Here is an 18,754-nt window from a genome sequence, read left to right as displayed (position 1 = left end):
AAGGCCTTCTATAGTCACAAGACAGAAACTACCACCAACGGTAGATGGTCAGGTTTTTGTATTTCTTCCTCTCAACTTCTACTTCTTAAGTGAAGAGGAATTTAACTGCTGAGAAGCCCTGTTTTGATAGAATCGTATTTTTTAGGATTTCTAAGATTGTGTTGTGAAGCAATATACTTATTTGGACATGTGTTGGCCAAATCCATCTTGATATATGATTTTGAAAACTATTTATTTATTTATATAACACAAAACGTATTCTATTCAAGACGTAGCTTAACAACTAACAGCTGCCTTTAGATGTTGTGCTTTTAAAACATGTGCAAGTAATTCGAAAAGCTTTTCAAAACCAAAGTATCCCATCACATTTTTTTTTAAGTGAGAAAAAGTCAGAGAGGATTGTTTCCCTCTCTGTCTCCTGTGACAAAATAAGTGTGTGTGAGTGTGTGTGTGATAAACTGAAGTACTATCAGGCGTGTGTGAATGGGTGAATGCTGATATGTAGTGTAACACAGAATACTAGAAAGGCGCTTTACAAATGCAATTTACCGTTTGAATGTTTCCAAAGTGTTGGAGCGTCCAAATGAGCTTACATATTATCCCGTAGGTGCATATTGGTGTGGGATCCTGTTACTTCTGCAGTGAGAATCAGGTTTGTGCTTTTCTAACATTTGAGACGTCAAGATCTCCGAAGGACAACTGCTGGACACATAAAAGACAATCCTGCGATTATCGGGGAAAAACTGGATGACTTTCAGACGAGGGGAGGCAATATCAATCACGGCCAATTTAAGGCCACCTACATGAAATATGATTTCATAAGACAAATGCAGTGTCATTCTTAATGTGCTTAACCTTTACTGTCAATGAAAAAGTATTGATCGCTCTGTGGCATTTTTTCATCATTTGATTTCAGAAAGTGTAATAATATATGGTGGTGGGGTAAGATAAAAAATGAATGGCAACCGAATGGTTTTTAGATGAACGCAGCTGAATTCCTTGAAGAGAACAGAGAGTGCGGAAACATTGAATTTATTTCACAACACATTGTGTTTATATTTTAAACCTTTTATATAAACTCTACTTTTATTTTCAGCAGTTTTGTTTGAATATGTTTCCAACCAGTATGAGCAGTAGGGAGCAGGCAGCCTGCTTCTAAGCAGTGTTTCTATTATTTCTCTATTCTGTTGAGTAATTGGGAGGTCTCCTATCTCGTCTTGGTCTTTGATCTACTTACTCAACCTAATAAGACGTTGCTCTGCTGCACTACAACCAAATCAGCAGTGCATTTTCAGCCCCCTAATAAGTGGTTAGCTTGATTTATATGGGTAATCTCGGCGATGTGGCGGGACTCTACAACCTGTCCCCGTTGCAAGGAGCCTCTTTTCACAACCACAGGCCAGACCAGATGAGTCCATTACTGCGGGGGTAAGGATGGTCACGTTAACCCTCCTCTCCTCCGAAAGTAACAGTACGATAGTGCATCGTGACGCAGGAGGAATTCTTAGTCGAAGCATATTGAAGGGAGTTGGCGATACAGTGATGCATGGCCACACAGCCTGGCTCTATTGTAAAAGCGGATGCTGTTGGGCCAATGCTGCGGGTGGAGAGGCTCGGCTCGGCCCGTGGGGAGCCCCGGGGGCCAGAGGAAGCACTTAGAGTGGTAAAATGGCCACTTATTCACAACCACCCTCCCGTTCTCTCTGCTCCTCCCTACCCTTGAGCCTCCCACTGGGTTCAGGAGCACAGACCTCTGGGAAATGTATGATGGACTACTGGTCTATACAGACCTCACTGCGGTAGCCTTTTCTGGCCTCGGCAACAATGAAGCCGCCTCCCCATTTTTTAGGAATTACCATTATACTAGTAAACATCTGCATGGGTGACATAAAGACATGCATTTTGACAAATGATTTCTTTGCCCTCGCCAGCTGAATCCATTGGCCAGCCAGGCGGCGGTAGCAGCGGCAGCCGCCATGGGGTCCATCGCCGGTTCTCAGGTGTTCGGCAACGCCTTGTCAAACCTGCAAGGAGCCACCGGACAGCTGGTCACCAACGCACAAGGACAGGTGGGTGCCGTGCATTGGATGCTGACATGACAAAACAAAATACATTCTGAATGATCTATTATACCTACAGCTAATTAAATACTACAGTTCCCTTGGTGGCGGATCTGGAAGAGATGTTGCTGGACCATCTATCACGTACAAATGTGCAGCTCCAAAGAAAACATTTGTATAGTATTTCTGATCTTTCCCTCATAGATTTCTAGTGGGGAAACTGTGTGTTGTCTTAAAGCGCGTTTGTCTACACTCTAGTAGCCGCCACACCATATATTAAGCTTTTTGGGAATAAACAAAGCCCTTCTTTCTCCTAACCGCATGCGCCTGTCGCTGTAAAATGCTGACCTTGTCATATTTACAGGGTGGCTGCAGAATTGTTCCATCAGTAGCCAGAGGCTTGAACGATGATGCTTGTCATTGTGGGTCTCTATCTAATGAATCATCTTATCGCAGGTGCACACAGCACATATTAAAGGAAAATTGTATGGACAATGTGCCCTTTCATGCCACTCTGTGTTATTTAGCTTAACCCGTGTTTCATCTTTTAACACTTTCATTGTTCTCAATATAAACTTAACACAAACATGGGGAAACCAAAGCGTGGGTGAATTCTCCTACCAATAAAAACAAGCAAAACCAGTTGATTTGTAATTGTAAAACTTGACATGAAGCCCACTGGTTTTAGGTCCACCAGTATGACCATGCCTTATTGTTTATAGTAAAGTGTTGTCCGTGTGCGAGCGCTTGATGCTAAACGTCGCTAATGAGACAGTATGGACTCACAAGGTGCCTGGAGCACTGGGAACAGATCACTGGATATGGACTTGATGGGATGCTCTGTGCTTTTGTAGTGTCTTAGCGGCTGACAGTCCCTGACATAATCAGGTCACAGAGACGGTCAAAGCCGTGGGCTACAGCCTTTACTCCCCACCTCATTATTCCACAGCATTATTCAGGCGGAGGGCTCTGAAACACGCACGACCATATCAGAAGGTCCCGACCCCCCCTTCCCCCCAGCACTGCGGAAATTATACAGGCTAATACATACCTCATACAAGGCTAGAGGTCCACCAAACACACTCCGAGAACTTATGTCAGCATGGAAAGGCTGCAAAACATGAGGAAATGCAGCAGCTTTGAACTCATTTTGGTTTGTATTTCCTAGAGATCTGCTTTCATCCATTCAGGGTAGTGTTTTATTGGAATTGAGAGAACAATTTTCATCATCCCTGTACTCAATGAGTAAAACGCCCCCGTTGCTTGAATTTAAAACATGGTATAGTCTTTGACCTTTTAAATTCCTCCACAATTCTGTCAAAAGACCTTTTCATAAGCGAAAGCTCTGGGGACCTTGAAAAGTGCCGTGTTTGATGGACGTTTGGAGTTCAATATGTTTTTAAACCTTAATTATATTGGCCCCAGCTTCTTTATTCTCCAAGGGGAATCAATGAGGCTCTTTTTATCCTCACCGCCTCTACAACAGTGATTAAGGCTGTGGATAAAAGCCTGAATAGTATTAAGTCACTGTCACTCCAGATTCTTTTTTTCCTTTGTGGCATTTTTGTGAACATCTTCTATTCAATGCAAATTCTCACTTTGACTGCAGCTTAAATGTGGCAGTAAAACTGTGTCGGGAAATGAGGACATTAGAGGCTATTTCATGGGGAGCGTACCGCACGTCCTGAAAGGTGTAGACAACACTGAAATGGTTTGTGTGTGTAGAAAATCCCAGTTTAATAAACACTGGTTCCTTAGCTTTGTGTAAGGAACTCACTTCTCCCCAAATTTGGGTTGTCAGGCCATGCATCCCTTTTACTCCCAGCATTCCCAGCCTTTGGAAAGGGCTTTGTGGCCCTGAGGTGACCTCTGCTGGAACTAATGCAGAGAATAACAGGTAAGGAACACATGCACGGTTAACCTGCAAAGCAAGTGTGGCCTTTGTATTGACGGAAGCTTCCAGCCCTTAGATTGTCTTAGATGTAACCGCAGTTCAAACTGCTGCTGCTCTTGTAACTGAAAATCTTTTGTAGGGCTACAGCTATTGATTATTTTCAGTATAAATTTTTCTTTCGATGAACTACCAAGTTCACAGTCTGCTTGTTTTTTCTGACCAACAATCCCAAAACCTAAGATAATACATTAATAATGATATAAGAAAAGCAGAAAATACTTTCAATTGTACAAGGGCTGTTAAATTATTAGAAAATACCTGACAGCTTACCCAGGAAATGTCTTCTGTCCCATCAACCATTATGAGGCTGCTCTTTTATCCCTTGATTTGCTCTGAATGTTAGCTTTTTTGGACTTGTCTGTTGACACGAGTCCAAACTTCCCAAACATTTTCCCTCTTGGGTCTAAATTCACCGCATGAACAGTGGAGGAGAGAAAATGGGCAGAGATATTGCCTGGCGACCATGGCTAAAGATACAGATTGCCCTGGCTGGAGAGATGAGATGACATTTCTGTGGAAACAAGAGCAGCATAATCTTAATGAGTTCTGCTGGGTGGAGAGAGGCACGTTACTCACATGCCATATGAAGTGGAGCGGGAAGCAAACACAGGAAGCCAAATATACGAGAACAAACCGAAAGATAACTGAGGAGAGGGGCCTCAGCGGTGATGGTCCCGAAGGCTGTGTATTTATGAAATGGTGCGATTATTAACTTGCACCCGAAGAAATGAAAATGATTGCATGTACCCATCAAATTTGTGATTTTTTTTTCTGCAGTTCTATTTTGAATACTGCAGCTTTTAAAGCACACATGCAACCTTCTTAAGTGTAACTTCACTGGTGTGCTTAACCTGGAAAAACATGAGGAATTTATAGCAACGTTAGAATGAATGAAACCAGTAACTTGGCAATTGCTGTTGTCACTTTTGTCTCACAAGAAGAGGTTTAAAGTGTTTTTTAGTTTGAGATTTAAACATTACATTGTTCCATAGAGTTGCACTTCTTTAAAGACACCAGCATACAGTGGGAAATGGTCTCAATATGTACATTTTTAGATTTGATTTTGATAGCCGAGGTTTGGTATTAGTATCAAAACAATACTTAATTTGATATGGAGAACATAGGCATGTTGCCAAACTGCCAAATACTGTTACATGATTAACTTTGCTTCAATATAAGCTGAAGTGAAAAAATATATTAATGATTTAGATCTGAGCATTAATGTAAAAATAATATGAAAACCTGAGATTCTGAGCGATCATTGTTTATTATTTGACCCTTTTTATGAAACAGAAGCGCTCAAAAGGTATTGAGCTTTGATTGTCATTATCTTAATCTATAAACTCAAGAATACTTTTATGAATGAAAGCCATGCTCCGTAAACCTTTCCCCATTAGGAAAGTGTATAATAAAGTCTTTCCTTCTGTCTATAAATTATCTCTCAAACAGTTGACTACTCAAAGAGCGTTACCCTTCCAGCTCAAGAAGAGCTGTGAGACGCTGCCATGAAACATCTGCCTGAGATAGTCCGATGGAGAAGCATTGCATTGTGGGACCGGGACGAGAGCTAAGCTGTCAGTTGCCTGCTATTTTATTATGCTTATAGAACAACCACTTAGTCCAATGACGATGAATAATTGAGCGGAACAAGTTCCCTGCCACAGCGGCATGCAAAGCGGGATCAGTGGGACTCCGGAGACAAGAGTGTCAGGCGGGGCAATAAAATATGCTAAGTGGCAGGAGAGCATTACAGCGAATTTGTAAAGCCGGCGCGGAGAGAGAGATAAATTATCGCTCCCCTAATGCGAAGCAACGTAAGCAAATGAGCCGTGGCAGGGATGAATTACAGATTGCCGGCCCACCTTTCTCGCACTGATCCCTCCCTATTATGTCAAAGAGACGAAGGGAGGGGAGGGGGAGCCGGGCCGAGTGCTGAAACACTTCAGCAGTGGTGGCTATGAGGGAGCCAGTGAAGGCCTGGCTAATAATATGTAGAAGCTGTTTGTAGTTCTGTGTTGAGGTATGAGAAGCTTAACATAAAATATGAAGTTAATGAAGACAATGCAATTTTTTTGCAAAAGCAGCTCTTTGTCCAGTTGCCAAATAACAGAATTTGGAATGATGGCCGTCTCATCCCCGTCGAGCTGCTCTCTTGTGTAATGAGGCTTGGTGGAGGAGCGATGTCAGCGGGGGGGACGGGGCCACGGCTGCTCAGAACCAGTCCCCAGATGACATTAACCTTCATCATGGTGAAGAGGCGCTAAGTCCCCCCTAAAGCGCCACTCTTGGCCACACTCTGGCAGCTCTGAGAGCTAAAACGCTGCAGTGACACTCTGCCGCCCCCTTTGATCTGCCCTTCCTGATTACAGCCACAGAGGAGAGGAAAGCCGGGGCTGGAGGGGGGTGGAGGAGGGGTGAAGTACCCCTGGGACCCGGAGAGTTGAATTAGAAACACAAGGTCCTGTCTCACTCTCTGATGCGCCTCTTTTTCTCCCTCTTATTGTTTCTTTTTCTTGCTCTTTCTTCCCACTTCTTCCTTTCTGCCCGGGTGTGTGAGAGAGGGTGAAACTGGGGTCTCTCAGCAGTCTCACTCCTTCTCACCAGAGACAGACAAAGACACTTAAGCACAAACACACTGAGACACACACTCATCCGGGGCTCGGCCTGGTGATGGATAATACAGTCAGTGGTGTGCACCATCACACACACAGGTATTCAGCGCTGACCTTTGCAGTGCGCTCCCAGCAGTCTGCTTTGGCTTCACTTGCTTGATCCTGTAAAACCACCAGACGGATGATCAGTGGACACTTGTGCATGTTCTTTTCTCTGAAAATCACACACGGACCGACTCAAACACTGAGCGCTCTGATTAACCTCACAACACGACTAAATGACCGGCTCATGCTTTGTTTCCAAAAAAAGCTACAAAAAAAAAAAAGACTCACAGCGGCAGAGATCATTAAAACTCGTACCTCCAGTAGCGTTTACCCTCTCTGCTCCGTCTTCTTTTCTAAAACTGCCCGGCTGATTTTGTCTCCTCTCTACCCCCTTTGTAGATAATTGGAACAATCCCACTGATGCCCAACTCTGCAGGGCACTCCAGCCAATCAGGGGGTGGCAACCCAGCACTGCAGGTACAGCCAATTACACCTCAGCTTCTGACCAACGCTCAAGGCCAGATCATCGCCACGGTGATCGGCAATCAGATCCTGCCCGTCATCAACACCCAGGGAATCACGCTGTCACCAATCAAGCCTGGACAGCAGGTAACATACACTCCAATGCACAGACACGCACACAGATACAGAGGAAGGTGTCTTGTAGAGCGGCGGATTATTATATACTTAAACTGCTGCTTCAACAATGATCAAGAGATGACGTTAAAACTGTTGAATGAGCAACACCTAGTGGAGTCAGACCAGAGCTCTGTTTATTCATCAAAGCTTTACTCCAGCTCTGCCAAGTCAGGTCTGCTTTATGCTAAACATCCGGTATTCTCCCTGCTTCAACACTCATAACGATCATTTGCGTCATTCCACTTGGAAAATTGTGGCATTTGGTACAATTGTTCATTGTGTGTGTGTGTGTGTGTGTGCGTGTGCGTGTGTGGTGTTTGCATGTCTCACTATGTGTATGTTTGGAAGGTACTTGTCTTTCAACCTTTTAGACTGCTGCTGTGCCCCTGCAGAGCCCAAACCCTCCCACCCTCCTGAAAAGAAAACAAAGACACACTTTTCATCACACCACTTAAAACTCAAACACTCATGCCTCTGTTCTCCCCCGTCTCTCCTTCCTCCATCACACTCTCCATCCTTTTTTTTTTGTCCTCTCTGACCTGAACAAGAAGTATTATGTTATTCGTTTTGATTTCAAGGACGGTGCATATTTTTTGTACACTAGGTTTGAGTTTAAAACTCTCAAACGTTTTCTCCTTCCAACTGGAAGATCTATACAGTGTTCAATTGTGCGGTCAGATGCACGCACGCAACAAATAGAATGGTATTGACTCGATAATGGCGATGTCAGCGCAGAATTACAGGGTACAAGTTCACATTGAAGGCCTGTACAGTTTAGAGTGAATGAACTTGAGATGGACACCTAATTGTGGCTCCCCAAAACACCAGATCATACTCTTGAATGAATTAATGCATTTGTAATAATGTTTATGCGCTTGTCTCCACTTCAAAGCCCGCATGTACACATTGTTCCATGGGCATAATTTACGGTTGTCAGAGTCTGCAGTCGAGAATATTTCCAGTGAAGCTAGATAATTCTCAGTGCCTGTCAACAGTCCTGACAGTGTGTGCATCGCTGTTGACACCCCCCACCATCCAAACAAACACATGCCACAGAGAAAATAATTAATAGCAAAGAAGGAGAGCAGAAGCCGGCCTAGCTTATGGCAGAGACAGCTTTTCGCTTTAAGAGAGAAGACGTACCATCTTGATCTTGTAAAAGCAATTCAAATGTGCATAAAACATGAAAATACATCGTTTTCTTCGCCATCAGAGAACGTTGCTTGTGGATCATGAATTATGTTTGATATGGGGACTGCTGTGTGCACATTTATATTTCAGATTCAGGCTGCCATTATTGGCATCCTTGCAGGTCTGATGACGAGAGAGAAGACTCTAATTGTCACAAGCAGTTTTCTTTTCTTTTTTTTCAAACCAAGTTGTTTTCTGCAGAGAAGCGATTGTTTAGCTGTGGAGTACCTGAGTTGACTCTCACTGTCTCCTGCAATAGTAAACCACTGCTGCAGCTATTGAGCTGACTATTGACACTATGTTCTGCACTGTCAGTTTAAATATTGCAGGTAATTATGGCAGTAATTAACAGTTATTCATCATTAGGTACAAGGTTTATGTCATTATATTCAGCTTCTAAGTGGCTAGTTTAATATCTGTTGATTAGATTTAATATTATAGCCCAATCACCATGATGACCTGTAAATAATGATTACTGTGATGTAGGTAAGGACATAATGGATATTTTCCTGTACAGCGTGTTGTCAATATATTATATCAGCTGTGTGTGTGTGTGTGTGTGTGTGTTTGTGTTTGTGTGTGTGTCCAGCTGCCTCAGGCTCAGCAGGGTCAGACAGGCCCGGCATCGTCTCAGCCCAACCTGCTCCACATGCCCCACAGACAGAGTCCTCTCCACCAGGCCTCTTCCTCCTCCTCCACCTCCTCCTCTTCCTCGGCTCTCAGCGTGGGGCAGCTGGTCAGCAGTAAGTGTCCGACACAGCTCACAAAAACACAACATGTCTTCAAATACGGGGAAGAAAAGAACCATAACAAGTCCACTCACTCTTCAAACATATCGTGTGGCAGTAAATGTGAAAACATTTAAAACCTTTTTTTTCTACTGAAAAGATCAATTTATTTTAAATTAGTCTCAAGAATATACATCCATTTTTTTTAAAAAGCAAAATTATTTCCTAAAACAGCCGGGTAAACGTCACCCAAACAGGAATAAAGGGAGTATTTTTATCAGCCGATTAATACATGCATACACTTAGTGCTCTCGTAAGTATTTACAGCAGCACGATGGTTTATGTGGTATTTACTTAAAATAGACTACAATGTGTGTGTTCAACCAAATGAAGGAACATGTTACTCAGTGTTTGACGTTATATTTGATGAAACAATGGAGCTCTGTACTACAAAGGCGTTATTGTTAAATATGTATAATATCACTCAACTTACTCTTTAAAAAAAAGAAATAAAGAAAATAGGGAAAGAAAATGAATGCCTATGATGAATGAAATTAAATCTTGATCAAAATTAGATTTATTATTATTATAGAACCAAGTATTGACAGAAATAACATGATGGCATTTTTGTAGCGCACAGAGCTCACTGTGGATTGTTTTAATTTCCCCTGAATACATATTTCCTATGAAAACTGGTGCAACATGTCATGGGAAAAATATTTTTTTAAATAACATTTTTGAATGTTTTGAGGAATGCAATTCAAAAGGAGGCAAACATTTAAAAAAACTTAATAAACTTTAGAAACTTTAGATTAAAAAACAGATTGAACCCAAACTCTCTGCATGGCTAAAAACTGTCCCTTTTAACGATTCAGCATGGCGGCCGCACAGTATCTACATTACGCTCCGTGTGGACAACTTTTGACCGATCCCCACCTCCTAGGATTGTTTCATGTTTCCTGACTGTTATTTCTTTCGTTTATTAGACGATCCAAAGTGGCGTGTGTTATGTTTAATGAACATAAGTCTTATTCTCCCAATGTGTGGGCCTATAAATCACTGTGCCACAGCCTGTCAGCATGCAGCTATATCCTTTTAAAACTCTCTTTTATTCTGATAAATTTCATTTGTCAGAGTCGATTCCTTTAAACTCTATGTAAACTCATTTCTAAGGCAGCTACAATGCCACTGAATTTAATAAAAAACAAGTCACCATTGATCAACTTGTTGTAGACACTGTGTTTTGTGTGTGTTTACTTGTAGCCTGAAAAAAATCATATAAACCATTTTTGAGTCTGCACAAAATCATTGTGGCTCAGTTCTGCAGTAAATAGAATTAATGCTTTATGCTGAGTATGAGCCATATCACTTCCTCTCAATATCACTTGCAGCATACATACACAAAGACAATCCCATGACAGCATCAGACGCGTCTGCTGAGGAGAGAAGATGAAATGTCATTGCCTTCACTGGCCACAAACAAAGTGCCAGAAACAGATTAAAAAGCTGAGAATGTCTGTTACTATTATTTAAAAATAATCAGATGGAAAAAATGTCAATCATAAAGAAGAATGTCAGCAATGTTTTGCCTTGAGGTTGTTTTCATTTTAACTTTATATTTATATTTATTAAGGGAAAGTCCGCTGAGCATGCAACTGTTTTCTAGCAGCACCCAATTTAGCATTTATTGACCATTTTGCCTGTTGGTATCTGATCACAGTGCAGTAAGAATTGACATAACAATAATGTTTTTAATACCAGGTGTAAATGCAACGACAGTGTATTGTATGCAAATACAGATTACATGTTAATAGAAGGTGTAAATAAGGTTTTAAACAACACTTGTTGAGGATCAAGAGAACAGTATTTATTTGCTTTTCCTCGTCACATTTTCTCAGTCTTTGTAGATTTAGATGAAGGTCACAGCTCCACACTTCATCATCACTTAGCCTTCTTCAGGTGGATGATGAGCATTTCAACAAAAGAAAAACAAACAGCCTTTCACCTTAAGTGGAGGACAAGCAGACAAAAGCTTGACTTCATTGTGTGCCTGGCACATAATAGCCTGTAATATATTTTCCTTTCCAATTGAAGCATTTAGTGTTTAACTTCGTATTGTCCTGTTGTAATTATTAACCGTATTAGTGCATTATTGCTGTGAAAAAAGGGAGCTTTTGGAGGCCAAGAAATTGGTTGTCTCCATTGTTTCAGTGTTTTTTAATTCTGTCTTTTCAAACATTTTAATTACTTCTCTGTTTGTTTTGTGAGCGCTATACTACTCCATTCATTATTTAAAAATAGAATAGAAGTGTTTAAATCTTGTGACTTTATGTCTCAAGACAAGATGTGGAACCAGAGGTTAGACCAGTTGCTCTCGAGCACCGCTAGTCTTCTAAACCACTGAGTAAATAGACTCAGTAGGGAATCATGAACAGATGCTCATCAATGTGGAGATGATGGGACCCGAAGCTGTGAGTGCTCATCCCTCCCATTTAGTCGGCTCGGAGTCTCCAGTCCCCCATCTTCCAAGTGTTCACACGTCTGGAGCACGCCGCATACGCTACACGTCACTTATGAGGCACAACGAGATGGCAGCCCCATAGATTTTTGCTTAAATACGCTTGGAGGACTCCTTTAATAATTCATTGATAATGACCAAGATGAATAATTCAGAGGCACAAACTTTGCTTTAGTAAGCAGGATGCCAGGGCACCTGACATTGATGTACAATGTGAAATCACTTTTTATTAGCAGGGAAATTTGTCAAAATGCTTCAGTGAAGTTTTTCAGATCTGCTCAAATGCGGAGGTTCAGATACGGCATTTGTTTGCATAAAGCCTTTTCTCTGTTGGAGCCGGGAATCGTATGTGCAGGTGTGAAGGCCTGAGCTGTCTTCACACAGGGTTCAGCTGTATGAAATATAGTCTTTAAATGTTTTTAAATGTTTATTTGAGAGTGCTAGCTTTAGTATATATGTGTCTTCAGACAGTTGAGATCAAAACAAAGGACCTCCAGTATCTATTGAATTAACAAGCTCTGCGTCATGTGCTTTTGTCCATGTGCTTTTGTATGTTGGATTAAAGATATACGCTTGCAAGTCAGAGCCATGGCACGCCTGCATTCACAGCTCAGAGGAATTTATTCGCCCAAACATCTCTGAGCGTTTACAGCAGAAGGGCAGAGAGAAATAATAAGTTCTGACCCAGAGCTGGACTATGTTTTTGAATGTGGTTTAGAGACGATCGTGATCACATATGTCTAGATGTTTGCTTCATTCACTCTGGAAAATGAGGAAAGCAACAGAGGAGCAGAGGGCTAATAAAATGAGATGTGTGTGTTGTATTGCAGACCCGCAGACCGCCCCCAGCGAGGTGGACGGGGTCAACCTGGAGGAGATTCGTGAATTCGCCAAAGCATTCAAGATCCGCCGGCTGTCTCTGGGTCTGACACAGACTCAGGTGGGCCAGGCGCTCAGCGCCGCCGAGGGGCCGGCGTACAGCCAGTCTGCCATCTGCAGGTAAGAGCAAACAAAGAGGCTGGAACTCAAGCAACAAACGGTTTATTATCTCGGATCAATACGTCCCAATTCCAACAAATGAGAGCAGATAAAAGCCGTGCAGCCGCACTGAGCTGTCTGGTGCTCATAACTCCCATCTGTTTTTCATTCTGTGTTTTAACAGACATTATTTAGATATTAAAATACATAATTGACTCGCACCACCCTGACAAATGAAACTCTCATGTCCGTACTTACCCTTCCTCCTCTCCGTTCCTTTTCATTCGCTGACATGACAGCCAGATATTACTTATGTAAAATACATACACAAGTATTACACGAAGCACTTAAAGCATTTAATAATTACTAAGGCTTGACGCCGGCTGCTCCGCCTGAACATGAGAGAGCTTGACGGCAATGATCTGTTAATAAGATTGCCATGTTTTACTGCTGCCACCAGGACGGTTTAGTCATAAATGGAGCATTATATATTCATGAGACAATCAGACAATCAGTGTTTCATCCTCCTGTTTTTCCACTTGACTAACATTTAGCATGGAGACACCAAATGAGCCACATTTCTCATTCAAGTCTGAATAATTGGGCTACATCATGCCCAAATATTACTTTTTCAAGAGAACCACATAGTAAAATATGTTATTCAACCATGCAAAAAACTATTTAAAGTGTAAGATTCATTTCAAAGTTGACAAGTTAATAAATGTTAAATGTCTTCTTTTTTTTATCTAATTGAAGGATATATCCTTTTGACAACTTTTGTTGGCCAAAAACACACACGATGTAACACAATTGTAGCCTTGCATCAGTTTTTGACAAGTATTGCCCTCTGTTTTCAGCTCCTATTCCTGTATTAATTTTAATATCCTTCTGCATGTACTTTGCTGATGACCTGTATACTGTTTATGTGACACAGTGCTACCACGCACTTCTAAAAATTTCATCACATCAACATCAAACAGCCGATAAAATGTGAAGCAGTACAGGGGCCGGGGTTCTTATGAGGCCCAGCCATCTTTGACTAATGTTTAAAGTCTTGAAATCACACATGAAATATTTACAGCCAGGAATAATTCTAATATTTATAACATACATTAAAAGCCATTAGCTTCAAAAAATAAACACTCTGCGGGCTGTTATTCATGCCGTTAAGACAATTTTTTTTTGTTTGTATGACATTGAACATGACATCCTGATGTTTTAAGTAGAGGGGCAAACTTCACATGCTTTAGTTTAGTTAACATCAACACAGACATGAAGTTTGAGGAGAAGCGGGACGTCACGGTAGCTCTGGGGCTCCGGCTCTGAACCCAGACAGTGAACAGACACTGACAGATGCTTCCATCTCGTCTCCTTTCATTGCTCAGTATGTTCCCAGGCACTTTATTAGTTTATCTAAACAGGCATAGGCTCTACAAGAGGGCATCATCAAACCGATGATGTGCCAGTGTGTCCTCTTCTGGCTCAAATTTGGCTTGGTTTAGCGAATATGAATATTAAACAACACATTTGTCATTTTAAATACATCATTTAAGATAGAAAACATGTACAAATCCCCTTTATTAGCGTTTTCACACCAAAGAATGTAATGCGTCATTATAAACTCTTTCCTCGTTACTAACCCTTTCAAAAGACACATTTGAATGAGCATGAATAAACATGATCGGCTTATAAAAACATTATCTTATTGATTTTATCAGTAGCCAGAAGAAGAGCCAGATGATAAACCCACACATGTGATGATCGTTTTACAGATTCAAACGTATATCCCAACGGAAGATTATTGTTTCAAGATTAATGTTACAATACTTGTAAACAGCACTTAAATAATAAATTATAGTTCTCTTCTATTAAACAAAAAACAAACTTCTTATTAGAATTCAGTGTTAAAATATACTCAACACGAAGCAGCCTTTTAAACACTTTCCTCAAACCCTCATGAAAAATACAGTTTAAAATGAGCTAAATTAACATCTAAATCAGGAAATATTTAATAAGTGGACTTTTCCAAGAATCTAACAAAGCATTTGATGCCAACTCTCCTGACACTAAGGTTGAGCAATATGAATAAAATACTAATATCACGGTATTTGTCATTATATCTCACTATAAATTGTGATAAGTGAAAGAAAACATGTCAAATCATCTTAGCCATATCTCAGTCTTATCTAAATTTCTATGAACAGAAAAAGACTGAGTTTAGCAGTTCAGTGTCTGAAACTGGTCGTGCTTTAAATGCATCAGAAGTGAACCAACCTGAGGAAGGAGGACGTAAGACAAATACTAGTTGTCATGTCTCTTGTTGTCGAGGTAAATCTCTTCACATGCTGCAGCTTTTAGGTCATGTGTATCGTCCGGCCCTCATATTAAGACTCTGCTTCGTGGCTGTAACCCTTCAGGCACACTGTAACTCAGGCCTAAACATGCTGCGCGCCTAAGCAGCCTCCCACGGTACTTTTAAGAAGAGAGGCTGGAGGTGCATTCAGGGAAATCTCCCTCGTGCGGATGCACTAGAGGAGGGAGTGCATACCCCAGCCGAGCAGCTCTCAACTCATTTTAGTATCTGCGGTTCCTGTTGATCCATGAAATGTCCTGTCTCTGGTGACTCCTCACATCTACTAATGTATCCCCCGCAGTACGGAGCCCTCCTCGTTCCACTGTTTAGGGCGAGGTTATAAATAATACCGCCTGTCGACAAGGAGGAATGCACCAGCAAAGTGTAGGAGCAGAGGAAGTTCATGCACGCGTGGTCATCTCCGCCTCACTGTTGCTGTCTGCAGCAGCTCACCTCGCCATTAAAACCATCTCGTGTGCATTGTTTGCTCCACGGAGAGCAGAAGACATCTCTGCTGTCGCTCCGTCAGTTCAGGAGTTGTTTTACTAAAAGCATTCACACACGTCGGCCTCGTGTTTGTCCTGGAAACACTTTGAGTTAACGCAGGTGTGCTTATTTATTTAATTATTCTTAAAAAGCAGAGATTATGAGAATGTGATTCTTTCTCTTAGGTCTCATATCCTGATGAAATCATATATTGAGATATAATGATACATAAATACGTCGTCTAAATTGATAATAATAAGCACAAACTAACTCAGATTTCTCGGAAAATCTGATTATTTTTGCAAGTTCATATGGTTATTTCATGTATAATATTTATGTATTGAATAAACAGGAAACATGCTATATCGTGATAGATACCATTATCGAGATATTAAATGACCGATCAAACTCTATGAAGGTGTACAATTTAATTTTAAAAAAATACTTTGAAAACAAAGAGAGAGAGACTTGAGAACAAATTACAACTACAAAAGATCCCCAAGGTCACAGCACGCCAACTTACCCAAAAAAACGAGACAAACATTTCCCATAAAAAAAGCACTGAATCCTGATTCGCTCCATCACTTTAAAACGGTTTAAGTCCTAAATATCTGTTGAAACTTGTTGTTTCGAGTCTTCACGGACCGTTTTTCACACATCATCCTCGTAACTTTCTTCCCATGTTTCCTGTCAAAAGACAAACGGCCATAAAACAAACAAGAAACTCAAAAGAATGACTGAAGTCTCTCCTGTAGGTCAGCTAGCATCTCTTCATCTTGACTGCATTGTTGTCCGGAGCGTGACCATGCAGTCACCTTGTAAATTACTATAAATTCAAAATATCTAAAACAACATTACAATATTTACAAAATATAACATTAACTCCTACGAGTCTGCACCTTGCTGTGTGTGTGGTCAAAGTTATAATCTTTAATAACCTAATTTAAGAAGGTTTTCTGATTATTTATGGTTAAAAAAACAAAAAATATAAATGACGGTATTGATCGAAAAAATATCAAACTATTGTTCCAGCGCAGGTCAATAACAGTAAATTAAAACAAAAAAGTAGATTTAATAAAATGATTTTCCTTTAAATACCATAAACTTTACGGGCGTGAGAGGAATGCATTTACTGTCAAATATAAGAGCATCATGTTATGTATATTTAATACTATATGAAGCATGTGTTCATATCACCGGCAGAAGCACCTGACAGCTAGCAGGTTTTTATAAAAAGCCTCATTGTCCATTCTTACTGTGACTTGCTACAATTGTGCAGAGTTCATGTAAAGTCAGAATTACGTGTTGAGCAGCCGTAAAGTTACAGGAACTGTGCAAATGTATTCTTATTAAATATAAAATGAGACGTTGTTAGAGGATGAAAGAAAGTTTGAAAAATGTACATTTTGATTAATAATTCAAGCTCTTTTTGTAAATAAATGATGGTGCCATATTTAACTGCATGCATTAGTGGATTTTTGTTTTTTCTATCACCTGAGGGAAAGAAATGGGATATTTTGAAGTAATTAATGTTTAGTAATTAATGTGAGTAATGTTTTGTTGAATTTTGTAGAATTCTGAAGTGCAGTATTCAGTTTGACGTTTGCTCTGTCTTTGGTTCAACTGGACCGGATTCTAGTCATTGGCAACATCTCCTTGCTCCACTATTGCCAATTTGGGACAGAGGCACAGCCTCCTCCAAAAGATTTAACACACGACTGGCAACCGTCGCCTCCAGCTGCTGCAGCGGAGGCGTTTCCAGGTGCAGAATACCATAGTTTGGCTCGGATGTGTACCTGGATGTTAGTTCTGGTAGAGGAGACAAAAGGCAGGCAGCTTATCCCTTGTTCTGGCAGGGCACCTAAGATTCTTTTTTCTCAATTCTCCCCAGACACACCATCCTGAGAAGCCACTTTTTCCTACCACAGGAAGCCCAAGAGAACACGATAGGTAGCAGTCTGACAGGCAAACTGAACCCTGGCCTTTTATATCCTGCCAGGTTTGAGAAGTTGGACATCACCCCTAAAAGCGCCCAGAAGATTAAGCCCGTTCTGGAGCGCTGGATGGCCGAGGCTGAAGCCCGCCACCGATCCGGCATGCAGAACCTGACTGAGTTTATCGGCAGCGAGCCTTCCAAAAAACGCAAGCGGAGGACCTCTTTCACCCCGCAGGCGCTCGAGATCCTCAACAGCCACTTTGAGAAGAACACACACCCCTCCGGACAGGAAATGACGGAAATAGCCGAGAAGCTGAACTATGACAGGGAGGTGGTGCGCGTGTGGTTCTGCAACAAGAGGCAAGCCTTGAAAAACACGATAAAGCGTTTGAAACCCGACGGCCCGGCGGCACCGATGGACCCGCTCACTGATTCTCTAGAGGAGCTCCCGAAATGAACGAGCTCTCGGCCAAAAAAAACAGTGGAGTGGCAAAGTGGCGGCCATCGAAAAAACAACAAAGGTGGATGAACTGAAATGAGAACTGAAAAAAAAAAATGTTCCCAAGTCACCTGGATGGACAGTCATGAGTTTGCAAACAAAAACTATGTGTTGTCAGTGTGATTACCACAGCTATGTAAATGACCTTGGCGAAACCAAAAAACATGAAAAAAGAGATTAATATCTGAGAATTATGTAAAAACATACGATGTGCTGTTTCAAAGAGTTTTAGATTCTGGCCTCACAGACCAGACTATCGCCCAAATTTTGGTTCCCATGAGGAGGGATTTAGTAAAGAGATCATACCAAATCAAAACACTATTTACCAAAGTCTGTTGCATCTGAGTACTAAGAATAATTTTGTAATGTAAATGTGCTCTAAATTTTTACATTTGTACTGGCAAATCTAAGCTATATGTGTGAGGTCGAGTATACATTTTATCTTTGTCTCGCTTACTTTTTCCTTCATTGTTTGTATGTAAATATCTTACAAAAAAACAAAAAAAAAAACAGGAAAGTGCTGTCTTTGAATTGAAATCACACTGATAAAGTTTCTTTTGGACGAAAAAAAAAACAACTTTTGCTGTTAAACAAATGCATAATAATGTTGTTTGCCTCTGATTTGTGTTTCATCTGCAAATATTTTCAGTCACAGTGTAACTTTGTACAACTTTTACAGGTATTTATTAATGATCTCATGAGATTGTTTCAGAGGACGAACAGAGGGAAATGAAGGACTTTCACATGATGATGAT

At 41.0% G+C, this 18,754-nt stretch overlaps 1 protein-coding gene across 1 annotated transcript in view; it reads left to right on the top strand.

Annotated features, from left to right (window-relative positions):
• pou6f2 (POU class 6 homeobox 2) overlaps nt 1–17,957 on the top strand; it is a gene marked incomplete at its 3' end in the record, with an annotated part of 68,146 nt that extends 50,189 nt beyond the window's left edge. Inside the window, exons 6-10 of the mRNA XM_079234084.1 lie at nt 1,932–2,069; nt 7,071–7,280; nt 9,091–9,244; nt 12,578–12,746; nt 17,456–17,957. Of these exons, the coding sequence (XP_079090210.1) occupies nt 1,932–2,069; nt 7,071–7,280; nt 9,091–9,244; nt 12,578–12,746; nt 17,456–17,957 (1,173 nt within the window). The remainder of the gene's footprint in view (nt 1–1,931; nt 2,070–7,070; nt 7,281–9,090; nt 9,245–12,577; nt 12,747–17,455) is intronic.
• Nucleotides 17,958–18,754: the final 797 nt, after the last annotated feature.

The sequence above is a fragment of the Taurulus bubalis genome (genome assembly GCF_910589615.1).
Source record: "Taurulus bubalis genome assembly, chromosome: 18".
In the NCBI taxonomy this organism is placed as follows: domain Eukaryota; kingdom Metazoa; phylum Chordata; class Actinopteri; order Perciformes; family Cottidae; genus Taurulus; species Taurulus bubalis.
The sequence above is the reverse complement of the archived record's forward strand: the minus strand, read 5'-3'. Positions and strand labels throughout refer to the sequence as shown.